Below are 22,167 nucleotides of genomic sequence, written 5' to 3' on the forward strand. Positions count from 1 at the left end.
GAGCAGGCCTGGTGGACGCAGGCCACGAGGCTCCGTGTCCACTAAACTCTAGGTGACCCTGCCACAGAAGGGACAGAGAGACGGGCCAACAGGAAGCTGGCGCTCCAGCCATCAGGGTCTCGGGGGGGAGGGGGGCAGCTCTGAGCACTCAGGCCAGGAGGAGCAGGGGACAGACAGACCCCCAGAGGGGCCTCAACCAGAGAGCGGATCCCACTCCGAGACAGGGGCCCGAGGAGCTGCTTCTAAACATCGCGGGGCCTGTTGTTCACACACCATACACATCCTTTTGTGTTCATTACTGTTAATTACAGTGGGAACCTCCTGTAATTAACTGTACGACAGAATCACTCAATGAAGAGTACGGAGGCCAGCCCTACCCACGGAGACACGCTGCCGTATAATTACAAGCCGATGTTTCCTTATAACAACATTTTATTGGTACAATAATTAGATTATTTCACTGTCTCCTGCATTCTGCTGCCCCAACGCCCCTCCCCCATTGAGGATTTCACCAACGACGGTTGTTTCTCCCAGGAAACATGCGTATTTTGAACTCAGTTGAACACGGGCTGTCTGCCACCTCCTCCTTGAACCCGGCCCGCCGCCCCCACTTCCAAAGCCGCTGCACTAGAGCCCAGGGCCCCAAGTGCCTCGGCAGTTGGCACCAGCCAGGGCTATCCACCCAGGAGGAAAGGGAGAGCACCCACCTCCCCCGCCCAGGCACCCTCTCTCGGCCTCAGTTACATCACAGCCCCCACCCCACCCCCACCCAGCCCCGAGCTTGGCCCACTTTCCTGCCACCTCCAGGCTCCGCCTCTGGGCCACCCTGGGGGGCTTGGGGAGGGCCGGCAGCGTCCCTGGCTGGAGCGGCTCCCTCCTGGACCCCGAGCCTGCCGCACCCTCCTGAGGTCCCAGGAACTTCCCAGGGAGACAGGGGTAGGGGGCAGTGCCAATCGGACCTCTGGGCCGCGAGAGAGGCCCAACCAGCGGCAAGAAGAAAATGGCTGAGCGCAGCCTCTCACAAAGCAGATGGGGAACTGGCCGCCGGCCGGGTCTAACCCAACTGCCAGAAAGACCGCCGGCCAGGAGCAGCCGGTGAGCCCCCTCCTCCCCCGGGCCGCGGGTCTGCTCCGCTGCCTGTGTGGGATCCCGGGCCGGGCTCTGCGCTCGGGCCCGTCAGCAGCCTCCCTCTCCCTCCCCCGGGGGAGCGCAGTGTCGCAGACGTTCCGAGCCGAGGCGGGGAGGAGAGAGAGGCGCTGTCCAGCCCCGTGAGTGGCCCAGGCGCTCTCCCACTCCCACCGTGAGGGAGGGCCCGGCTTGGCCGGAGCGGCCGGTCCCCGCAGGACGCGCGCGGCGACCTCCCCGCGAGCCGGCCGCCGGAGTTGGGGTCGCGGCCGGGGGCGCGCGGCCCGGGACGCAGCTGCTCGGGCAGCACGCCGATTAGCGCGGCCGCGGCAGACGGCAGATGGGCGCCCGCCCGGCCCCCTCCTCCCGCGGCACAATGGGCCGGGCCGCTCGGGCTCACAATGCGGCCGGGCCCGCGCACCTGCAGCAGCGCCGAGGGGCGCTGGCCGGGCCCGGGCCCCGCCGCTCGCGCCGCGTGTCCTTGGGCCGCGCCCGGCCGACCGCAACCGCGCGGCCTGCGGGGCTCCGCGGCGGGCCTGGGCGCCCGGCCTCCTATTGTTCGCGCGGCTCCGGGCCGGAGCCGCGGGCCCGGCCTGCGGCGCCCAGCTCGGGGCGGCCTCCTTCCCCGGGCCCCGCGCGGCGCTCCCGGGCGGCGGGCCTGCGCGCCCCCGGCCCTCGCGGTCCCCTGGCTCCCCCGGCGCCCATCGGCGCCCCTGGCCCTCCGGCCCCGCCGCGGGCCGGCCTCCCGGCCCCGGCCGGCGCGCACGCACCTGTCTGCCCCTTGCCCAGCGTCTTCTCCAGCCGGTAGGGCCCCACATACTGCGCGTGCTGCGCCCCGCCGCCGTCCTTCCCCGTCGATGTCATCGCTCCCGGGCCCGGCGCCGGCGAGGTGGGCGCCCCGGGCGGGCGCGCGGGCGGGCGGCGGCAGGGAGGGGCCGCGTCCGCGCGAGTCCGTCCGTCCGTCGGCTGGGCCGGGTCGGAGGCGCCCGGCGGGCCGCGCTCGCTCCGAGACCCCGCGCCTCCCCCGCGCCGCCGCCCCCCGCGCCTGCGCCCGCTCAGCTACGGCCGGCGCGCGCTGCCTCCGCCTCTGCGAGAGGACCGGGCGGGCGGGGGCACAAGGCTTCCGCCGCTGCCGCCGTAGCCGCCGCCGAGGCCCGCGCCCCGCGCCCCGCGCCCCCCGCGCACGCCCGTCCGTCCGTCCGCGGCCGCGCAGCCGAGCCGAGCCGAGCCGAGCCGAGCCCGCACGAGCGCAGCCCGACGCAGCGGGGGCAGCGAGTGGCTCCTGTGCCGGCCAATCAGCGGCGCCGACCAATCAGCGGCCTCCTCTGCCGGCCCCGCCTCCGCCCCGTCCGTCAGGCCGAGGCCGGCGCTCCCGGGAGCTGGTCTCCCGGAGGCGAGGCTGGGGCGGTGTCCGGGCGGGGCCGGGGCGAGGCTGGGGCGGGGGCGGGGCCTGCGAGTCTCGGGCCCCCTGCCCACCGCCCACCGCCCCCAAGCCCGCGGCCCCGCCCAGGGGGCGAGCTGCGGATGCCCGGCGGCCCGCCTTTAAAGCGCATCCCAGGACCGGGCAGGCGGCAGGCCCTGGGGTGGACGGTCTGCGACCCCGGCTCCCGGCGCCGTCCGTGCTGGGCGCGACCACCAGGGTGCAAAGGCGTTGCTAGCCCCTCCGCACCCTCCTCGCGGGGGCTGCGGCGCTGCGTGACGCGTGGCCCAGCCGTGACGTGACCTTGCGCGCCCGGAGGCAGTGCCCGGGACACTGCGCTCCTCCACTCCGTTTTCTCGGGTACACGACGATGACCAGCACAGCGGAGTCAAGAACTCATCCAAGGCCACACAGCAGGCCTTTGTGCTGGCCCACCCCGCAGAGGGAAGCCTGACCTGGGGGGCCTCCTGTTTCTTGCGGAAAACACACGAGCTTCCTGAGCCAGGGCCGCAGAGGCGGGGGGTGGAGTGGGGGGAGAAGAGAGATGAGGGCCCGGAGCAGGGAGCGCCAACCGTGCAGGCGCGGCCCCACACCCTCTGAGCCTCTGGGTGCCCTGCTGTGGCTCCGATCTGCCGCCAAGTCCTGGGTGGCCACGTTTCTCCGGCAGGTTTTCTGCGGGCTCCGGGGCCGCAGCCCCAGCCCGCACTCCAGTCAGGGTAATGCCCTGCTCCGGCCCAGCCTGTGGGGAGGGCTGCGTCAGCTCAGGGAACCCGCAGATCGTCCCAGCACCCGCCCTGGGAGGGCTGGCTTACGCTTTTTTCCCCTCTCTCCGCTCAGGAAAGGGAGGCAGCCCTCCAAACCCCAGCCCTCCGCCCTTGAAGGCGCCCCCTTGCTTCCTGCTTGTTTCTTAAAACGTTGCAGACTGAGTCTTCAGGTGGCAGGTGCTAGGTTCTCCAAAGGTGTGCAGAGCCTCACCCCACAAAACAGACTGCTGCAGACAGCTCCAGGCTTGGGCGGTGGGCACAGGTTTAACTGGATATACGGAGAGTTTGGGACTTTGGAGGGGAGACTCCAGGGGCTGAAGGCGCAACAGGAGTCATCAGGTCAGGATGATGAATCAGGGCAGGATTCGGGCTAGGGCTATCGGCAAATGGAGGAGGGCGGTATGCCCAGGCATCTGGAGGAGGGGCAGCTGCCAGGAAAGGGACATACCCTGTGGCCTGCCTGTCTTGCTCTGCTGGAGCCGTGCCTCCATGGTCCCCTGGTTTCCCCAGCCTGCAGGACTTACCAGACACATCCTTCTCGTGCCCTCAGTAGCCTGGCCAGCTAACCATTCTTATCTGGATACTCTTGGGCTAAAGCACCTGGCTTTCAAGATTCCCACCCGCCACCCACACTGCACCCTGTGCTCCTGGGGTCTTCCGTCTCTGGCCACTTTTCAGTATTCTGTGTCTGTGCAGCCTGCACCCATCATCCTTTTTCAAGGCTCCATGGGGGACCCCTCTGCTTGCCTCTCCGTGTTCCCCCCTCCTCTGTGTTCTGAAAGCACTCTGCAGTGCTTTCATGTTATTTCTCCATGTCCATTTCTCCATGTCCACTTCTAGTGCATTTCTGAATCACCCTTGCCAGCTCCAGGGCCACAGGGCAGCCTCCCTCCTGCACAAACCCTCCAACTTAACACAGCACAGAACCATCTTTGTGCATGGCCCCTCCTGGCCGGGCTTCCATCCGCCTGGCCTAGCACTGGCCTTGATGCAGAGAAAGTCCAGGTGGGAGGCCTCACTGGAGGATCTCAGCAAACCTTTAAAGGAGAAATAACATGGTCACTGCAGAGTGCTTTCAGAACACAGAGGAGGAGGGAACTCTTTTGTGAGACCATCTTAACCCTGGTAGCAAGTCCAGACAGGACACGACACGAAAAGGAAATTTAAGTCCAGTACACTTCATGAGGCCACACAAAAGTACTTAACAGAGTATTAAAAGAAGAATACAAGGGCTTCTCTGGTGGCTCAGTGGCAAAGAATCCACCTGCCAATGCAGGAGACATAGGTTTGATCCCTGATCCTGGAAGATCCGACACGCCTCGGAGCAACTAAATCCTTGTGCCACAACTTCCGAGCCTGTGCTCTCGAGACCGGGAGCTGTGACTACTGAGCCCCTGTGATGCAGCTACTAGAGCCTGAGTGCTCTGGAGCCTGTGCCCCACAGCAAGAGGAGCCATCGCTGTGCAAACCCTGCAAACCACAACTAGAGAAAGCCCAGCAACGAAGACCCAGCACAACCAAAAATAAATAATTTTTTTTTTTTTTTACAAAAGGACAACACATGTGACCAGGCAGGGCTAATTCCGAGAAGGTAAGTTACTATAACATTTCAGGATCAACAGTTCACAATGTGAGTGGTCTGAAGCAGAAAACCACAATCATTTCCATAAATGCAAAACAATTAAGGCATTTGGCAAAATTCAACACCCATTGATGATTTAAACACATACACACACGTCAGTAAACTAGGGCTGAAAGGAGCTCCTTCATGGCTCAGCCGGTGAAGAATCCGCCTGCAATGCTGGAGACCCCAGTTTGATCCCTGGGTTGGGAAGATCCGCTGGAGAAGGGATAGGCTACCACTCCAGTATTCTGGCCTGGAGAATTCCATGGACTGTACAGTCCATGGGGTCACAAAGAGTCAGACACGACTAAGCGACTTTCACTTCAACTGATAAAGGGGATCTAGAAAAACCCAATGACGTTACCCTTGATGGTGAAAGACGAATGGGAATGAGGCAGAAACATCCACTGCCACCAGGTGGCGCTAGCGGTAAAGAGCCCGCCTGCCAATGCCGCAGACGGACGGGATGTGGGTTCCATCCCTGAGTCCGGAACACCCCCGGAGGAGGGCATGGCAACCCACTCCACTATCCTTGCCTGGAGAATCCCATGGACAGAGAAGCCTGGTGGGCTACAGTCCATAGGGTTGCAAAGAGTCAGACACGACTGAAGAGACTTAGCACACAGGCATCGCCACTTTACTAGAGGACCCAGCCAATGTGATAAGGCAAGGAAAATAATATTTTTATACAGCTGGAAAGGGAAAATTGAAAGAATCTTTATCCACAGATGACATTTTTTTTGTCTGTAGATTAAAGTACATGATACTCCTAGAAATAACAAGTGAGTTTGGCAAAGTCACAGGATAAAAAGCCAAAATATAAAAATCCTGTCTCTGTGTCCTAACAGTGGACAATTAGAAGTTGAAGTTGTAAGAACAATATAACTTATAAACAGAATAAAAAACCATGAATTATTTAGAGAAAGTGTAAGAACAATACAATTTATAAATAGAATTTTAAAAATCATGAATTATTTAGAGGTAAATTTAACAGAATGTGTGTGAGACATATACCCAAAAAACTATAAAATATCACTGAGAGATCTGTAAAGACCTAAATGCATGCAGAGTCATGCCACGTTTGTCACCAAGCCAATCCTGGATCCACTCACCCAACATGCAGCAAAGCCACTCTTCTGACCCCGGGTTGTGATGAAGAAAAGTGCATTTTATTGCAAGGTCAACCAAGGAGAATGGGCAGCTCAGCTCATGCTCAAAAGGCACAAACTCCCCCACAGCTTTCAGGGAAGGGATTTTACAGACAGTGTGGGGAGGAGGGTCACAGGGTGTGCACAATTCTCTGATGGGCTGCTGGTGAAGTGTCGGGAATCTCAATCATCAACCATTCAGTTCCAGACTGTCTGGCGTCTCCATGCTGGTGGTCAGCTTGCAGTTAACTTCTTCCACCTGCGTATCAACTTGAGGCCATGTCTCAGAGTATTTCCCGCAGCCCTTGAGGGGGAGCCTTGACTTTGACTGTTATTGTTTTTTCTTGCTTGACTCCTTGCCTTTGTTTCTGCATTTTCTCACTTCTCTGATTAAATTTGCTCTTCAGAACTCAGGGGAGGCCTAGGAGGCTGAAGCCTTCCTATGTACAAGAGGTGTGGGACCCGGAGGGAGTCTGTGCCTGAAGCCCCCACAGGGTCCCGCTCAGTCTCATGGTCATGGGTTCCAAGACTGTATTGTTAAGGTGCTGATGCTTCCCCATATTGATCTGTAGGTTCAATGCAATTTCCAGCAAAACCACCCAATTTTTAAAAAGACTTTGACGAGATGATTCTAAAATTTATAAAGAGATACAAGGGACGAAGGAAATTCCAAACAATAATAAGAAGGAAGTTAAGAGACTTACACTACCGGATTCCAAGTCTTATAAAGCTATAGCAGATAAGACAGAACAGTGTTGGCTTAAAGATAGACAGATAAATCAAAGGACAAGACTAGAGTTTAGAACTCAGTCCCTGCATTTATGACAAGAGGGTTTCAACAAAGGTGCAGAGGCCATCTAACAGAGAAAAGACTCATTCCAGCAGAAGGTGGTGAAATAAGTAGACAGCAGCTGTTAATAAAGGAACCTGGGGCTTCCCTGGTTGTCCATCAGTTAAGAATCTGCCCTGCAATGCGAGGGACACCAGTTCAATCCCTGGTCCGGGAAGATCCCACATGTCTTGGGGCAACTAAGCCCATGTGCTATGACTACTGAGCCCAGCTCTAGAGCCCACGAGCTGCCAGGGCAGCCAAAAATAAACAAATAAATAAAATTTTACAAAAGAACCTCAAAGCTCACTCACTGTCTTTGATACAGATATCAACCAGACTAATGCTTATTCATATTGACTGGCAACTGTGCAGATATAAATGTAAGAATTATTAGCGTAAAACTGCTAGAAGAAAGCACAGGAAAACAGTGTTTATGTCCTTGAGTTTATGCAAAGATTTTTCTAGATAAAATGTGAAAGGCACAAACCATACAAATTTTTAAATAATAAATTGGACCTCATCAAAATTAAAAATATTTGTGCGCCAAAAAACACGGTAAAGAAAATGAAAAGCCACAGACTGGGAGAAAATATTTGCAAAACATCCCCAGTAACAGAGTCGCATTGTGAGTACACAAAGAATACTTGCAACTCAGTAAGAGACAGCTTGACTTAAACGTTGAGCACAACAGGGCTTCCCCGGTGGCACAGTGGATAAGAAGCTGACTGTCAATGGAGGGGACACGGCTTTTGGTCCCTGGCCTGGAAAAATTCCACGTGCCATGGAGCAGATAAGCCCATGTGCCGCAACGACTGAGCCCGCCTGCTGCAACTGCTGAAGCCCGTGCGCCGTGGGGCCTGTGAGCCTCCACCAACGAGCCCCCGGGTTGCAACTGCTGAAGCCCGAGCACCTGCAGCCCGCAAGCCTCGACTGCTGTAACGACGCCCAAGTGCCTGGAGCCTGCGCTCCGCAGCCAGAGAAACCACTGCGGTAAGAAGCCCACTCACTGCAACGCAGAGGCGTCCCCGCTCGCCCCACCAGAGAAAAGCCCACGCAGCAACAGAGGCCCAGCCTACACAAATAAAGAAAAAGTTCAAGACTGGGCAAGACATTTCAACCAAAAAGAGAAAGGGATGGCGAATAAGCACATGGGAGGAATGGCCAAAGTGATTGGGCACGTGATCCAGGAAAGGTCCGGCCACAGCTACAGACCTGCTGGAACGACTGAACCCCCAGGGCTGACGGCGAACCCCTCCTACTGCAGCTCCTGTGTGCGTCGCTGAGGGGTGCAGACACCTGGCCACTTTGGAAATCAGTTTGGTAATCTCTTGTAAAGTTCAACACACACTTACCACACAATCCAACAATCCCACTCAGAGGTATTTTCCCAAGGAAGCGAAAACTCAGTCCACTGGAACCAGCATGCCAGTGTTCATGGCAGCCTTGTTTTTTGTTTTAATTTGTTTTATTTCAGTCTGTGTGGAACCAGCAGCGTTGCTACTTGAGCACATCATGGCTTAGAGTGTTACACGTGACAGTCATACTGAAAATAGGGGCATCTCCAAGTTGCAGACGATCTGAAACTGCTTTCTGTTTTTGAGGTAATTCTCACTGGCATTTATTGCTTTACGGGGCTGTCCGTTGCTACAGCTGCACAGTGTACGCAGCTGTGCACACACGTCGCTGCTGCTGCTGTTCAGGCGCCCAGCCATGCCCGACTCCTTGTGACCCTCTGCGCTGTAGCCCGCCAGGCTCCTCTATTCGTGGGTATCTCAGGCAAGAATACTGGAGTGGGTTGGCATTTTCTCCTGCAGTCCAGGGATTGAAACCAAGTCTCCTGCATTGGCCGGCAGATTCTTTACCACTGAGCCACTTGGGAAGCCCACATATCACATATATATGTGTGTGTGTGTGTATAGATATATATTCCCTCTTTTTTTGGATTTCCTTCCCATTAGGTGCCACAGAGTGCTGAGCCGTTTCCCTGAGCTATTTATACAGTAGGTCACAGCAGCTCTATTCATAATGGCCCCAAATTGGAAGCAACCCAAATGCCCTCCACTGAGTGGCAGGGTGGGTAGGCCGGGGTCCCCCACGGCGGGCACCTGCCCCACCTTAAACAGGACTGTGGCAATGCCCGCCGTGACGCAGATGAACGGCAAGCACGTCACACCGAGAATCTGGGCTCAAGAGGCGTGGAGTGATGTCACGTATGACGTTGTAGAAGAGGCAAGACTGCAGCTGAGGAACGTGGACTGGGGCTTCCAGGTGCGGGGCGGGGGATGGGACGTCGCTGGCAGAGGGAGACGCTGGGAGTGATGGGCATGCTCTAGGGCCCCGCTGTGGTGGTGATGCGACTGTGGCTTTTGTCAAACTCATCGAGTTATACACGTAACACAGTTAGTTTTACCGCATGTGAATTTTACTTGGCTAAAGCTGACTGGATGGAGAAGGCAATGGCACCCCACTCCAGTACTCTTGCCTGGAAAATCCCATGGACGGAGGAGCCTGGTGTGCAGCAGTCCATGGGGTCGCAAAAAGCTGGACACGACTGAGTGACTTCACTTTCACTTTTCACTTTCATGCTTTGGAGAAGGAAATGGCAACCCACTCCAGTGTTCTTGTCTGGAGAATCCCAGGGACGGGGGAGCCTGGTGTGCTGCAGTCCATGGGGTCGCAAAGAGTGGGACACGACTGAGCGACTTCACTTCACTCACTTCTTTCTTTATCGTTGGAGAAGGAAATGGCAACCCACTCCAATATTCTTGCCTGGAGAATCCCAGGAACAGAGGGGCCTGGCAGGCCATGGTCCATGGGGTCACAAAGGGCTGGACACGACTGAAGTGCCTAAGCAAAGCCGACTGGCACAAATGGGATCTACCCAGGGAGCTGAGGGCCAGGTGGGGAGAGAGCCTATGTCCTCTGGCCATTTTCAGCATTCCCTGGCTGCAGGCAGGTGGGTGGCAGAAGGCTTCGTGGAGGAGGCGGGCTTGAGCTGCCTGAGGACCTGAGCGCAGAGCAGAAGACAAGGATGTCCGGCTGTCCCCGGGGCCTTCCCACGTCTACTGCACGGGGTCAGCATGGATACTGTGGGTCCACAGTGCCCACAGCCCACACACAGGCCCTCAGGAGGATGACCTGGGACGAGCAGGCTCGGTCACTCAGCTCCATGAGAAGCAGAGGGCAGTGGACCAGCCGCGGCAGGAGGGCAGGGTGTGGGGCTCAGGCTGCAGCAGCTCCCTCAGGAGGGGGTCTGGGGGCCACACGGGGCGTCTGGCTGGCCGTGACCGCAGCAGAGGGTCTCTCTCGCCTGCCCACCGTCCTGCCCACTTGCATCCCCAGGGACAGAGGCTCCAGCTCCACAGCACCAGAACTTGCTTTTGAGGCCAAGTGCAGATGGACTCATCATTCACTCATTCCACGTGGCCTGAGGCTCATGGCCGCAGGGATTAAAGACGGGGTGGCAGCCCCTGGACAGAGAATCACACGCGTAGATAAGACAAGGCCTGGTGGCACAAGTGAGCTGCGGAGACGCTCACAGCCCTGAGTTACCAAGTTACCCCCACGGACAGACGTGATGCTGGGTGTGAGCAACCACCCAGGCAGGGTGTGCAGCTCTGAAGACAGGCCAGAGGCACGCGGAGAGATGGGACTGGGCAGGCCTGCGAGGACAGAGGAGGCGGAGCAGTGGGCCCAGGGCGGGAGGAGGGGGTGCAGGGCAGATGGGACCATGTGTCCTCAGGATCTGTGGGGAAGGTGATGCTCACGGGAGTCTTAATTACCAAGCAGCATGTGCTCATGGAGAGCATTTAGATACAAGTGTTGCGCTTCTTTTGATAAATGTATTAAGTATTTTATTCTTGATGATGTTATATATGTGAGTGTTTTCATAATTTCATTTTCAGATCGCTCTTGCTAATATATAGAGAGGCACATGGTTCTTGTACCGCCTCTTATAAACCTGCCGACCTCACTAGTTCTGGCAGCTTTTAGAAGATCCCTTATGTTCCTATATTGCAGCTCAGGCTGTCTGCATACAGAGACGGCTTTACTCCTCTCTTCCGACCCGGATGCCTTTATTTCTTTCTCTTGCCTTATTACCCTGTCCCAACCCCCCTGGAGAGAGTTGAATACAAGTGGAGGCGAGCAGACGTCCGTGTCTTGTTCCTGATGTCAGGAGGAAAGCTAGTCTTCTGTTGTTAATATGGTGTGAGCTGTGGGGTTTTCCTAAATACCCTTTGTCAGGTGGACGAAGTTCACTTCAATTCCTAATTTGTTAAATGTTTTTATCACGCAAGGGTGTTACATTTGGTCAAACGCTTTTTCTAAGTCTGTTGAGGTGGTGTGGCTTTCTAAAATCCAATTGATGTGGTGTATGACATTAATTGATTTTCAAACACCAAACCAGCTTTGCATCCCTGTGATCAATACCACCTGGTCATGGAGCACAGTGTCGATGGATCCAGTCTGCTAACATTTGGCTGAGGATTTTTGTGTCTATATTTGGAGGGTATACTGGTTGGAAGCTTTCTTTTCTTGTGGTGTCTATATCTGGCTTTTCTATCAGGGTGGTTCTGGCCTCGTAGAATGAGTCGGGAGTGTTCTGCCCTCTTCTTGGAAGGGTTTGTGAAGAATTAGAATTAATTCTTCGTTAGTGTTTGGTCAGATTCACCAGAGAAGCCATCTGGGTAAGGGTTTGTCCTTGTGCGAATCTAAATTATTAATTCGATCTCTTTACTTGTGACAAGTATGTTTGGATTTCCCATTTCTTTTGGAGTGAGTTTTGGTTGGTCGTTTCTTTCCAGGAACGCACCTGTCTCCCTACGTTGGTTGGAGCACATGTATAATCATTTGAGTCCTTTGCTGTCTGGGTCTCCCCTCGGCCTCTGAGGGGCTGAGACTGGAAAGTCAGGTCCTGTCCCGTCTCTGCTCGTCCCTTCCATGGCTCCCCCCACCCTAGGGCTCCTCTCCCACCAGCCGGCCCACCTCACCCTGGCTCCTCGCCGGGTACCTGGGTGCCAGGCACACTTGTCCTCACAGCCTGGAAGGGCCTGCATGTTCTTCATCAAGTGTCAGAGGCTTGCCTGCCAGGATGGCTGTAGCCAGTCCCATAGACAGGCTGGCTCAAACAGCAAACGCTCACTGTCTCCAGCCCTGGAGCTGGAATCCCAGACCCAGGCCTGGGCGGGGCTGGGCCTCCTGAGGCCTCTCTCCCACGCGTGCAGACGGCGGGTCGTCTCCTCCCGTGTCCTCACAGGGTCGTCCCTCTGAGTGTGTCCGTGTCCCGACCTCTTCCTGTAAGGACCCCGGTCCTGGGGGATTAGGGCCCACTCTAGTGACCTCACTTTACCTTGTTGCTTAGTTGCTAAGTCATGTCCAGCTCTAGTGATCCCATGGCCCGTAGCCCATTTTGCCTTGATCACCTCTTTAAAGGCCCAACTCCAGACAGCTGCACTCTGAGGCTCCGGGGCTTAAACACGGGAATCTGGGGCACAGGATTCAGCCCATAACCTTCAATTCTCCCTGAGGCCCAACATGGCCTCGCCTCTAGAAACGGACATTTCCTTCCAAAGACTCCATATCCCTCTCCCCTGCTCACTCCTCCCCTGCTCACCCCTCCCCTGATCACCCCTCTCCCCTGCTCACCCCTCTCCCCTGCTCACCCCTCACCTGCTAACCCCTCCCCTGCTCACCCCTCCCCCGATCATCCGTGTCCCCTGCTCACCCCTCCCCTGCTCATCATTTCCTTTTCCACGGCAGGTATCATCTTCTGAGGTCCATTCTACATTACCTTTGGTCCATCTCCCACTGTGGAACTCAGCCCTGTGAGGCAGGATCCTTGTTTTGTTTCTGGATGAATCTTGGGAGCCAGAGCCCCGCATGGCACAAGGTTGGTGCTCAGCCAACGAGCCGCTTCCCTCCCTACAGGTCCCTTTGTTGCATGAGCTCCAGGGGCTGCAGCAGGTGCGGGCATCGTAACAGTGAATGTTAGCTAGGGTCTCCAGGGGACAGAAGCCGCAGATCTGTGCATCCTCTGTCTCTCTAATCTCCTTCCCGTCTCTCTCCCTGTAATGACAGGGAGAGAGCTGGAGACCCCCAGAGCAGGCAGTGTGGTTCCAGTCTGAAGGCAGGAGCAGACTGAAGTCCCGGGCAGGAGGGATTCTCTCTTACCTGGGGAGGCTCAGCCTGCTGGCCTATTCAGGCCTTCAACCGATTGGATGAGGCCCACCCACCGTTGGAAGAATCATCTGCTTTACAGAGTCCACCAATTCAGATGTTCCTCTTATCCAGACACACCAAGACTCTTTAGACACATATATATTTAAATTTGTTAATTGGGTGGTAATTACAATGTTGTGTTGGTTTCTGCCATACGTCGACAAGAATGAGCCACAGGCATACATGTCTGTCCCCTCCCCCCGAACCTCCCTCCCACTCACCCCTCGAGGTTGTCACAGAACCCTGGGCTTCCGCTCCCCGCGTCACACAGCAAATGCCCACCGGCTATGCTTTTTCCATATGGTGACGCACCGTGCATGTTTCAGCGCTGCTCGCTGGACCCACCCCACCCTCTGCTTCCCTCACTGTGACCACAAGTCTGTCCTTTATGTCTGCGTCTCCTCCGCTGCCCAGCAAATAGGTCCATCAGTACCATCTTTCTAGACTCCACAAATATGTATTAATGCACGATATTTGCTTTTCTCTTTCTGAATAGTAGGCTCTAGGTTCATCCACCTCATCAGCACTGACTCAAACACCCAGACTCTTGTTTGACCAAATGTCTGGACCCCCAGTGGTCCAAACGAGTTGACATGTAAAATCCACGCTCACACTGAGTCTTCACTTACAAACAAGGATGCTGGTCTGGCCCATCTGCACTCGTGTGCTTGACCTGCCTCTCTGATCACTTTCCTGCAGTGAATTTCCCAGCAGAGGCAGTCAGGGCACCGGGTGCTGCATTTTATACACCTTCTCTCTGCCCCTCCCGCACACGGCCCCCGTTCTAGAACAGGAGTGGGGATTTCCCGGGCTCTCCTGCTCACCCCCCATTATTCGAATGCTGGTGAACCACCTTCGTCTGTCCACCCCCGCGGAACGGGGTCATATGTTGACACCTGGAGGCTCTGATGCTCTGGTAGCCGCCCTCTTCATTCTCAGGACGGTTCCGGTCGGTGGCGAGGCTAGAGGTTTCCTCCCCTGCCTTTGGGCACCATTTGCATTTTTCTTTTGTGAATGAGTTCTTCATGTGTTTGCCTGCTTTTCTTTCAAGGTGTTCGGCTTCGCCTCACTGATTTGCAAGAGCCCTTTCAGTGTTGAAGACATTAGCGTTCCCTGGCACGCTTGCTGCAGATATTTTTTCCAGGCTCATTCTTTGACTCTCAGTCGTGGTTACAGTGTTCTGTGGGCTAAACGCATCGTTAGCATCTGTGTCCTCAGGTCTTGTAATCCCTCTACAGTTCCAGCAAGGTAGAGAGCTCTGTTAGGGCCCTCCTGCTGTCAGTGGCCTTAACCTCTGAGCCGTATCCGTTGGTGCCCTGCGATAGCGGCCTCGGGGCAGGAGGCCTGTCTGCCCACGTGGGGCCAACTGGGGTCTCCCTCCTCATCATTTGGGACTGGGATCCAGAGGTGCCCACCGGGCACTGCTGCCCATTCCTCCCGAGGACACAGAAGCCTGGGAGCTGTGAGCATGGGGTGGCCCCTAGGGGCCCTGAGATGCAGGAACAGTCAGATTACTGACAAGGGGGCGGGAGAGAGGGTGGCAGAGGTGAGCAGACTGGGGGTGGGGGGAGGGACACAAGCTGTTGGGATGGAGAGAGCACCCCGGGCCTGGAAGGTTCCCCAGGCCTAGGAGGCCAGTCTGGGTCCCTGGGCATCTCTAGCTGGTTAGCTGGGTGGGTCATTTGCCCCCACAGAGCCTTGGTCAAGCCCCGCAGGGACGAGACGCCAGCACTCGAGTGTGTCTGGCAGCCTTACCATCTGCTGTCCTCCAGGAAATAAAGACTTCTGCGAGCAGGCAAGCCTCCCTAACTTATGCCCCCCCCCAGCTTGTCCTAGGGGGACCCCAAGGGGCAATTTTACTCTCTTCTGGATGGGCTGGTCACTAGTTCCTGAGGTCACCACTCTACCCCTCCACACCACCCCTCCAGCTCAGGGTGGGGAAGGAGAGATGACAAGGGCAGGGGGCTTGGAGCAGGTGACCCAGTGACCCCCAGGGCCAGTCTCAGACGCCTCCCTGCCTGCACCATGCTGGGATACACCCAGGTTCCCAGTGTTTGGCCCTTGGAGTGGGTTGGCCCTGGTGGGGTCTCAGAGGCAATTCTTCCATGCAGCCCCGCCCCCCATACTTCTGTCTGCAGGGGGAGGGACCAAGCCCCTGCAGCCCAAGCTGCTCCAGGCTCCCGCCCCCCAGCCTCCTGCTGCACACAAGCTCCTTCCCCTTCTTTGGATACCTGACGAGGGAGTGGGGGGCGCTCAGTTTGTGGGTACTTCAGACCATCAAGGGCTGACCAGGAAAAATGGGAATCCCTGTTCCTGAGGGACCCCAAGGCCAAGAGGCACAGGTTCCAGGGATCAGGTTCTGGCCTGAGGACAGAAACTTTCCAGTAATTCAGAGATGAATGGGCTGCCCTGGGTCCCAGGAGGCTCTGAGCCACGCCCCTAGCTTGGTGGGGGGGACACCGGCTGGTGGGATGGGGTGGAGGAGCCTCCAGAGTGTAGAGACATCTTTCGCTGCAGGGTCAAGATCCAGGGTCCCCTGGCTTTGCTCTGTCTCTGGGGTAGCTATGTATTTCCATCAGCATTTGAATAAGAAATGGGGAATTAAAAAAACAGGCTGTTGGAGCTGGTTGCGGAACCATGTGAAGATACTTAATACCGCTGAACTGCACACTTAAAAATGTCTAAGAGGGTAAGTTTTCTATTTTCAACCACAATTTAAAATGTGCAAAGCAGGCTAGACAAAAGATGGGCGTCACAATCTTCAAAGTGGGGCTTTGTTCCTTTCCCCTCCCTTCCCTGGGACTTGGTGGGGGAACAGGGAGCCTGTGACTGCTGGGAGCCAGTGTGGCTGGATGGCTCAGGGAGCCCGGCCCCTTGGCCCTCTTCTGCACGCTGGCCGTGGGAGGAGGGAGCGGGGCGGAGGGCCTTGTTTCCAAGCTGGCTCTCCCCGGGCTGGCCGCCTATTTTTGGAGCATTAATCCCATTCCTCGAGAGACTGCCCAGCCATCGGCCCCTCCTCCCTCGGCCCCTCCTCCCTCGCTGGCGGAGCTGCCAGGAGCCAGTGCGTGGGGGTCGGTGCCACTGCCCCCTCCAGGCTGGAAATGATGCTTGTTAGACCAACAGTGAACATGGGTGCTGGGCACGGAAGTGTGTGCGTGTGTGAGTGTGTGTGTTTGCATGCGCGTGTCTGTGAGAGTGTGTGCGCACGCGCACGTGTGTGCACATTGTGTGAGTGTGCGTGCACGCATGTGTGCACGTGCGCCTGTGTGTGTCTGTGAGTGTGTGTGTGCACGTGTGTGTGTGCACGCGTGCGTGTCTGTGAGTGTGCGCGCGCACCCATGTCTGTGTGTATGCGCGTGTCTGTGAGAGTGTGTGTGCGTGCGCGCCTGTGTGTGTCTGTGAGTGTGTGCGTGCACTTGCATGTGTGTGTGTGCGCACGCATGTGTCTGCGTGTGTGCGTGCGTGCATGTGTGCGCGCACACGTGTCTGTGAGAGTGTGTGCGCACACGTGTGAGTGTGCGTGTGTGTGCACGTGTGTGCGTGTGCGCACACGTGTGTGGATCTGTGAGTGTGTGCACGCGCGCCTGTGTGTGCTTGCACGTCTGTGAGAATGTGTGTGCGTGCACGTGTCTGTGAGAATGTGTGCGCGTCTGTGAGTGTGTGTGCATGTGCCTGTGTGTGTGTGTGTGCGCGCGCGCGTGCGTGGGTGTCTGTGTGTGTGTGCATGTGTGCACGTGCGCATGTGTCTGTGAGTGTGTGTGTGTCTGTGAGTGTGTGCGTGTGTGTGCGCATGTGTGTGTCTGTGAGAGAGAGTGTGTGTGTGTGTGTGTGTGTGTAGGGGCCTGCGCATTTCTCCTCCCTCGTTCCCCCTGGAGCTGACCACCAAGAATTGATGTAAAAGAAACGTGCCCAGGCAGAGTCCCCACCTGACTGGTACCGGCAAATGCAGACTTAATGACGCTCACACCGGGCGAGCTGCAGCTTAATATTCCATGCGTTTTCAGTGAGACTGTCCTTGTATTTACTTGCTTAATGACATGGGGCCCCGGAGACCCTGGAGAGGTCCCGGCCGTGGAAGTGCTGCAGGGGACAGGGAAGTGCCTCAGCCCGCCTTCCCGTTCTGTCTGCTCCTGGCTTGCAGTGAGACCATTTATTTATGTTTTCAATTTGGTTTTTATTATTATTTGTTTTTTCAGATTTAGGAGAAGTACATCAAACATCCTCACACCCCCAGAAGCCAGTCAGATAGATGTCTCCGAAGTGCAAGCAAAGTGTCTCCCTCAGATGGGAGCCGAAGAAAAATATCTAATAATTATGTTGAATGTTAATAATTAAAGTTAATATAACTCAGTGGATTGAGTCCATATTTCTTGGCGTGCGCACGTCTCATCGCTAGGCAAGCCTGCGCATCAATTCTTTGCACACAAATAGCTGGCAGATTTGCATTTCCGCAGTGTTAGTGTTTCCCACGAAATTGGCCTTTAATACGGGATTTTTCTCTTGTTTTCTCAGGACCCCTTTGACACGGTCGGCCACTTGGTCTGGACCTGACCTGATTCCTGAGTCCCATGTGAGGCAACCTGTGGTTGACCTTGGTCATCCGTGGGCTCCACTCCGTCGGGCACTCATGGGAGAATCTCCAGGGGCCATCACCAGCGATCTGGGAAGCAGCCCGCTGCAGTGACAGCCCGCGGGGGGAGCACAGGCTGGGTGAGGACTCGGAAGCCTCTTTGGTCGCTGGAAGGTAGAGCCTTCCAGGATTGGGTGCAGCTGCTGGAGACCTGTGTAGATTCCCCGAGACCACGTTCTCGGGCCCGCGCCTCTGCCCCGGCTGGGGCCCAGGAGCACAGTAGCTGGGACAGGAGCCGGTCAGGGCTGCCCCTCCCGGGAGGGGCCTCGGTCCATTGCGGAGGGAGGCGGGGTCCAGCCCAGGGGCTGCAGGCCCCGCGATGGGACAACGCCTTGCGGCCCCGCTGCAGCCCGGGGCCAAGTCCTTCCCTCCCTTCCCACGGCCATGTGCTCCCAGGCTCTGGTCAGCACTGGCCACGTGTGGTGGCCACCTTCAGGCAGCTGAGCATCCCTGAGCCCCCAGAGCATCCAGCCCCTCCAGCCTGACCTCCTGGGCAGGCCCCAGGGAGCTGCCCGCTGCTGAGGTCATCAGCCCCGCTTCTGCTGCCCGCTGCCGCTGAGGCTCGGGGCAGCCACGTCCCCAGCAGCGCGCCCTGTGCTCAGAGCCCCGTGGGCCCTGTGGCTCCACCCAGCCCCATCATGGCCCGGTCCCCTGCTCCCCACTGCCTCCCGCTCTGGGTCTGTCTCAGCCTCCTGACTGTGCCCTTCGGCCACCTGCCCCACCCCCTCACGGGGTGTCGGGGGGCCTCTGGGCCCCAGTCTCCTGGCCCCTCCAGTACCAGTCCCCGGCCCACAGCACCCCCTCCCTCCAGTGAGGAGTGCAGCCTGACCCGATTCCGAGCCCCCTGATGGGCTGGTCCCTCATCACACTGCGCCCTGCCGGGCAGCTCTGGCCCCTCCTCCCGTCACTGGCCCCTGACAGTGACCCTGGCCCTTCCGGCCCCCGCCCTGGCACCTCTGTGAAGGGACGAGCGGCTGGACTAGAGGGCGCGGGAGGGAACGACCATCCAGGTGAGCAGCGTGTCTCAGGTCTGGCCCGAGAAGGCCCTCGCCCTGCTGCGGGGGGCTGTCCTGAGCAAGGCTGGGGACCCAGCCCGGACAGGGCTGCTGCACCTGCTGAGGCCTCGGCCACGTCCTGGGATGTTCCCACCTCAGGAACAGGAAGGGGTCCGGTTGCGCCGCTGACCGCCTCCCTGCTGTGGCCTGGCATGTGTCCCCCAGGGTCCCGGCTTGAAGCCCAAACCTCAGCGCCTCCGGTGTGGCTGTATTTGGAGACACAACCCCTTAAAGAGGTGATTAAGACGACTGAGGTACACCGGGGTGGGTCCTGATCCACAGGACCGGGGTCCTTATGAGAAGAAGCCGTCAGGACACGGACACACGCAGAGGGCCGGCCCTGTGAGAACACGGGGAGGAGACGGCCGTCTGCACGCCCGGGGTGGGGGGGGCCTCAGGAGGACCACCCTGCCCACACCAGGACGGGGATTCCAGCTTCCGGTCAGGAAACAGTGAGTGCCTTCAGAGCCCGCGTTCGGACGTTGTTAGGGCAGCCCCGGGGGCCCACAGTCATGCCCACCACCATTTCTCCCGCTGCTCCCTGACCTGAGCAGGCTTTTGAGGGTGGCAGAGCCCGGCCTCCCAGGCGGGCTGTGCTCATCGGCACTGCCAGCCAAGCCACGCCTGTGCAGGACGGAACCTGATCCAGGCCCTCGCTCCCGCCACCGCCGCACATGGGGCGTCCCTCCATGGGGGCTTCCCCAGGGCGACACGGCCGTGAGATTTGGTTTGGCCGAGGGGACGCAGGCACCAGTCGCAGCTTGCTGTCTGGCCAGGCCCCGAGGGCCCTGTGAGCTCCTGCCGTCACCGAGAGCACGGTCTCATGGGCCTCTCCAGAGGGGACACAGTGCATGGACCCCAAGCACAGCCGCGAGCCACGGCCCTGACCCCAGCCCTCCTCAGCTCAGGCCTGTCTCAGGCTCCTTGCAAAAACTCCCAGCTCGGGGTTGGTTCTCAGGACTTTGCAGCAATGAGTGAACGGACAGGGAGTGGTCCCAGGGTGGTATGGGCGGGGTGCACCCCCTGTGTGTACCCCAAACCTGAACGTGAACCCGGCCTGCATCAGCACCCTCCCCCTCGCAGTCATTGCCCTCCAGGGCTGCTGGCCCAGCTGCCCCGTGTGGGCAGACCTGCAGATGCCCCCTGGGGCCTCAGGTCCCGGTGTCAGCCCCGAGGCCACTTCTCCCTGGACAAAGCTCCCCAGCCAATGGCTACAAGAGCAAAGAGGGTCTGACCTGTGCACAGCAGACATCAATGGGAGCAGAAAGGAAGTTGAGACCTTCCATTTTCATTAGAATCCCTCAAATGCAGGACAGATAACCATGTTTCCTAATGGCCAGTACCTACTCCTGAGGCTGAGGCGGCGTGTCCACAGATAATTGACCGCTGGCGTGAGCGGGGGAGGTGAACGGAGGGCCCTGAAGGGCCAGGAGCTGCCATGTGCTGGCTGGGCGCTCCTGGCTGCTCACCCTCCCGCTGTCAGAGCCGCGGCCGGGGCACCCGTGAGGGGCCTCTCTCCACCGCCCGCTCCAGATGAAGCATCTGTGGCCGCGACTTTTCCTGCTTCGTGACATATGGCCCCTCGACGGGCTGCCCTCTCTGCAGATCCCAGGGGCCCCTCCACTGCCCACCCGTTGCCCCCCTCCAGCCAAGATAGGTCGGTGGCTGTGGGGTCAGACACCCTCCCCACCTCAGCCCTACACCCGGCACTCAGCACTGAGATGCGGTGTCTGCGGCCACCAGGTCACATCCTGGGGACACCCTGCGTGCACAAGAGCACGTGGGCGCCCACCGCCCAGCCTCGGGAATGGCTGCCTGTGGCCATTCACCGGAAGCTGGTGGAGCTGCCTGGGTGCAGCGTCTGTCTGAACAGAGGCTGAGGGTGCTCCCTGAAGCAAGTGAGCAACGGCAGGAGAGGGGACCTGGGGGAGAGCCAGAGGGTTCCCCCTCACAGGCAGGATCCCAGGAGAAAGGTGTGGTTGGTCTTGACACTTGTCTCGCCCCAAGGTGTGTCCAGCCCCGCCCAGGCCCCGCCCCAACCCCGCCCCAGGCCCCGCCCCGGCCCCAGTTCACGCCCCGCCCCGGCCCCAGCCCGGCCCCGCCCACGCCCGCCTCTGGCCCCCACCACGCCCCGCCCCGCCCCGCCCCCAGCTCGGCCCCGCCCATGCCCGCCTCTGGCCCCCACCACGCCCCGCCCCGCCCCCAGCTCCGCCCCCCACCGGCCCCCGGCCCCGCCCCCGGCCCAGCATCACCTGTTGGTTGCATCCCTTGGCCCTAACGCCTCCCGGGACTTGGTTTCCATAAAACGGGTTAATTCTCGACAGGGCTACACACTGAGCCGGCAGGGTATGATGTGTGCGGTGGTCAGCCGCCAGGCAGCTGGAATTGTGATCACGGGTCAAAGACAGTCTGCGGACTAGTTGAACATTCTTATTCACCAAACTGCTGCTGCTGCTAAGCCGCTTCAGTCGTGTCCGACTCTGTGCGACCCCATAGACGGCAGCCCACCAGGCTCCCCCATTCCTGGCATTCTCCAGGCAAGAACACTGGAGTGGGTTGCCATTCCCTTCTCCAATGCATGAAAGTGAAAAGTGAAAGTGAAGTTGCTCAGTCGTGTCCGACTCTTAGCGACCCCATGGACTGCAGCCCACCAGGCTCCTCTGTCCATGGGATTTTCCAGGCAAGAGTGCTGGAGTGGGGTGCCATTGCCTTCCCTGTATTCACCAAAGGTCACCCAGAAAAAGAAAATAAAACTGTTTCCCAAGCAGTGATGGAAAACACTTTCCCTAAAGTCGGGTTTCCTGCCTGGTGAGAAGGGCCAGGGGCCAGGATGGACAATTTGGGGGGTTTTGCTTGTTTTTTTAAATTACTTATTTTTTCATTTTTGGCCGTGCTGGGTCTTCACTGCTGCACAATCTTCTCTCCAGTGGCAACGAGCGGGGACTACTTCTAGTAGCGGTGCGTGCGGGCTTCTCTGTGCAGTGGCTTCTTTTGATGCAGAGCGCGGGCTCGAGGAACAGGCTTCAGCAGCTGTGGCTGCCGGGGCTTGGTTGCTCTGAGGCATGCGGGATCTTCGTAGATCAGGGATCAAACCTGTGTCTCCTGCACTGGCAGGTGGATTCTTTACCACTGAGCCACCAGGAAAGCCCTCCTCTATTAGTTCCTAATTAGTCTATTTATTTATTTTGGCTGTGCTGGGTGTTCACTGCCATGCACAGGCTTCTCTCGTTGTGGAGAGGGGGCCCAGCAGTTGCAGCACTCAGGCTTAGTTGCCCCACAGCACGTGGGATCTCAGTTCTCTGACCAGAGATCAAGACCCACCTCCCCTGCCTTGCAAGGCAGATTCCTAA

The 22,167-nt window shown here is 58.1% G+C and overlaps 1 protein-coding gene and 1 long non-coding RNA gene across 18 annotated transcripts in view; one reads left to right on the top strand and one right to left on the bottom strand.

Annotated features, from left to right (window-relative positions):
* BRSK2 (BR serine/threonine kinase 2) overlaps nucleotides 1-2,211 on the bottom strand; it is a 48,077-nt gene extending 45,866 nt beyond the window's left edge. For 5 of the 16 annotated variants that reach the window (XM_025287014.3, XM_025287013.3, XM_025287007.3 and 2 more), the window contains exon 1: nucleotides 1,896-2,193. In XM_025287014.3, coding sequence (XP_025142799.1) covers nucleotides 1,896-1,989 — 94 coding nt within the window. In that variant the 5' untranslated portion in view covers nucleotides 1,990-2,193. Of the gene's footprint in view, nucleotides 1-1,895 lie in introns of all 16 variants that reach the window. The other 11 variants (XM_025287015.3, XR_003109728.3, XM_025287009.3 and 8 more) reach the window with 10 other exon arrangements.
* On the top strand, nucleotides 787-17,482 carry LOC102405358. Of its 2 annotated transcripts, none has more exons than XR_006551468.2 (3): nucleotides 787-1,095; nucleotides 12,674-12,803; nucleotides 17,329-17,482. It is a non-coding gene; the product is annotated as an uncharacterized LOC102405358 (long non-coding RNA). The 2 variants fall into 2 exon arrangements; XR_006551469.2 differs by lacking the exon at nucleotides 17,329-17,482 and adding an exon at nucleotides 14,827-14,928.
* Nucleotides 17,483-22,167: the final 4,685 nt, after the last annotated feature.

This window comes from Bubalus bubalis, chromosome 5 (genome assembly GCF_019923935.1).
Source record: "Bubalus bubalis isolate 160015118507 breed Murrah chromosome 5, NDDB_SH_1, whole genome shotgun sequence".
Taxonomy (NCBI): Eukaryota; Metazoa; Chordata; class Mammalia; order Artiodactyla; family Bovidae; genus Bubalus; species Bubalus bubalis.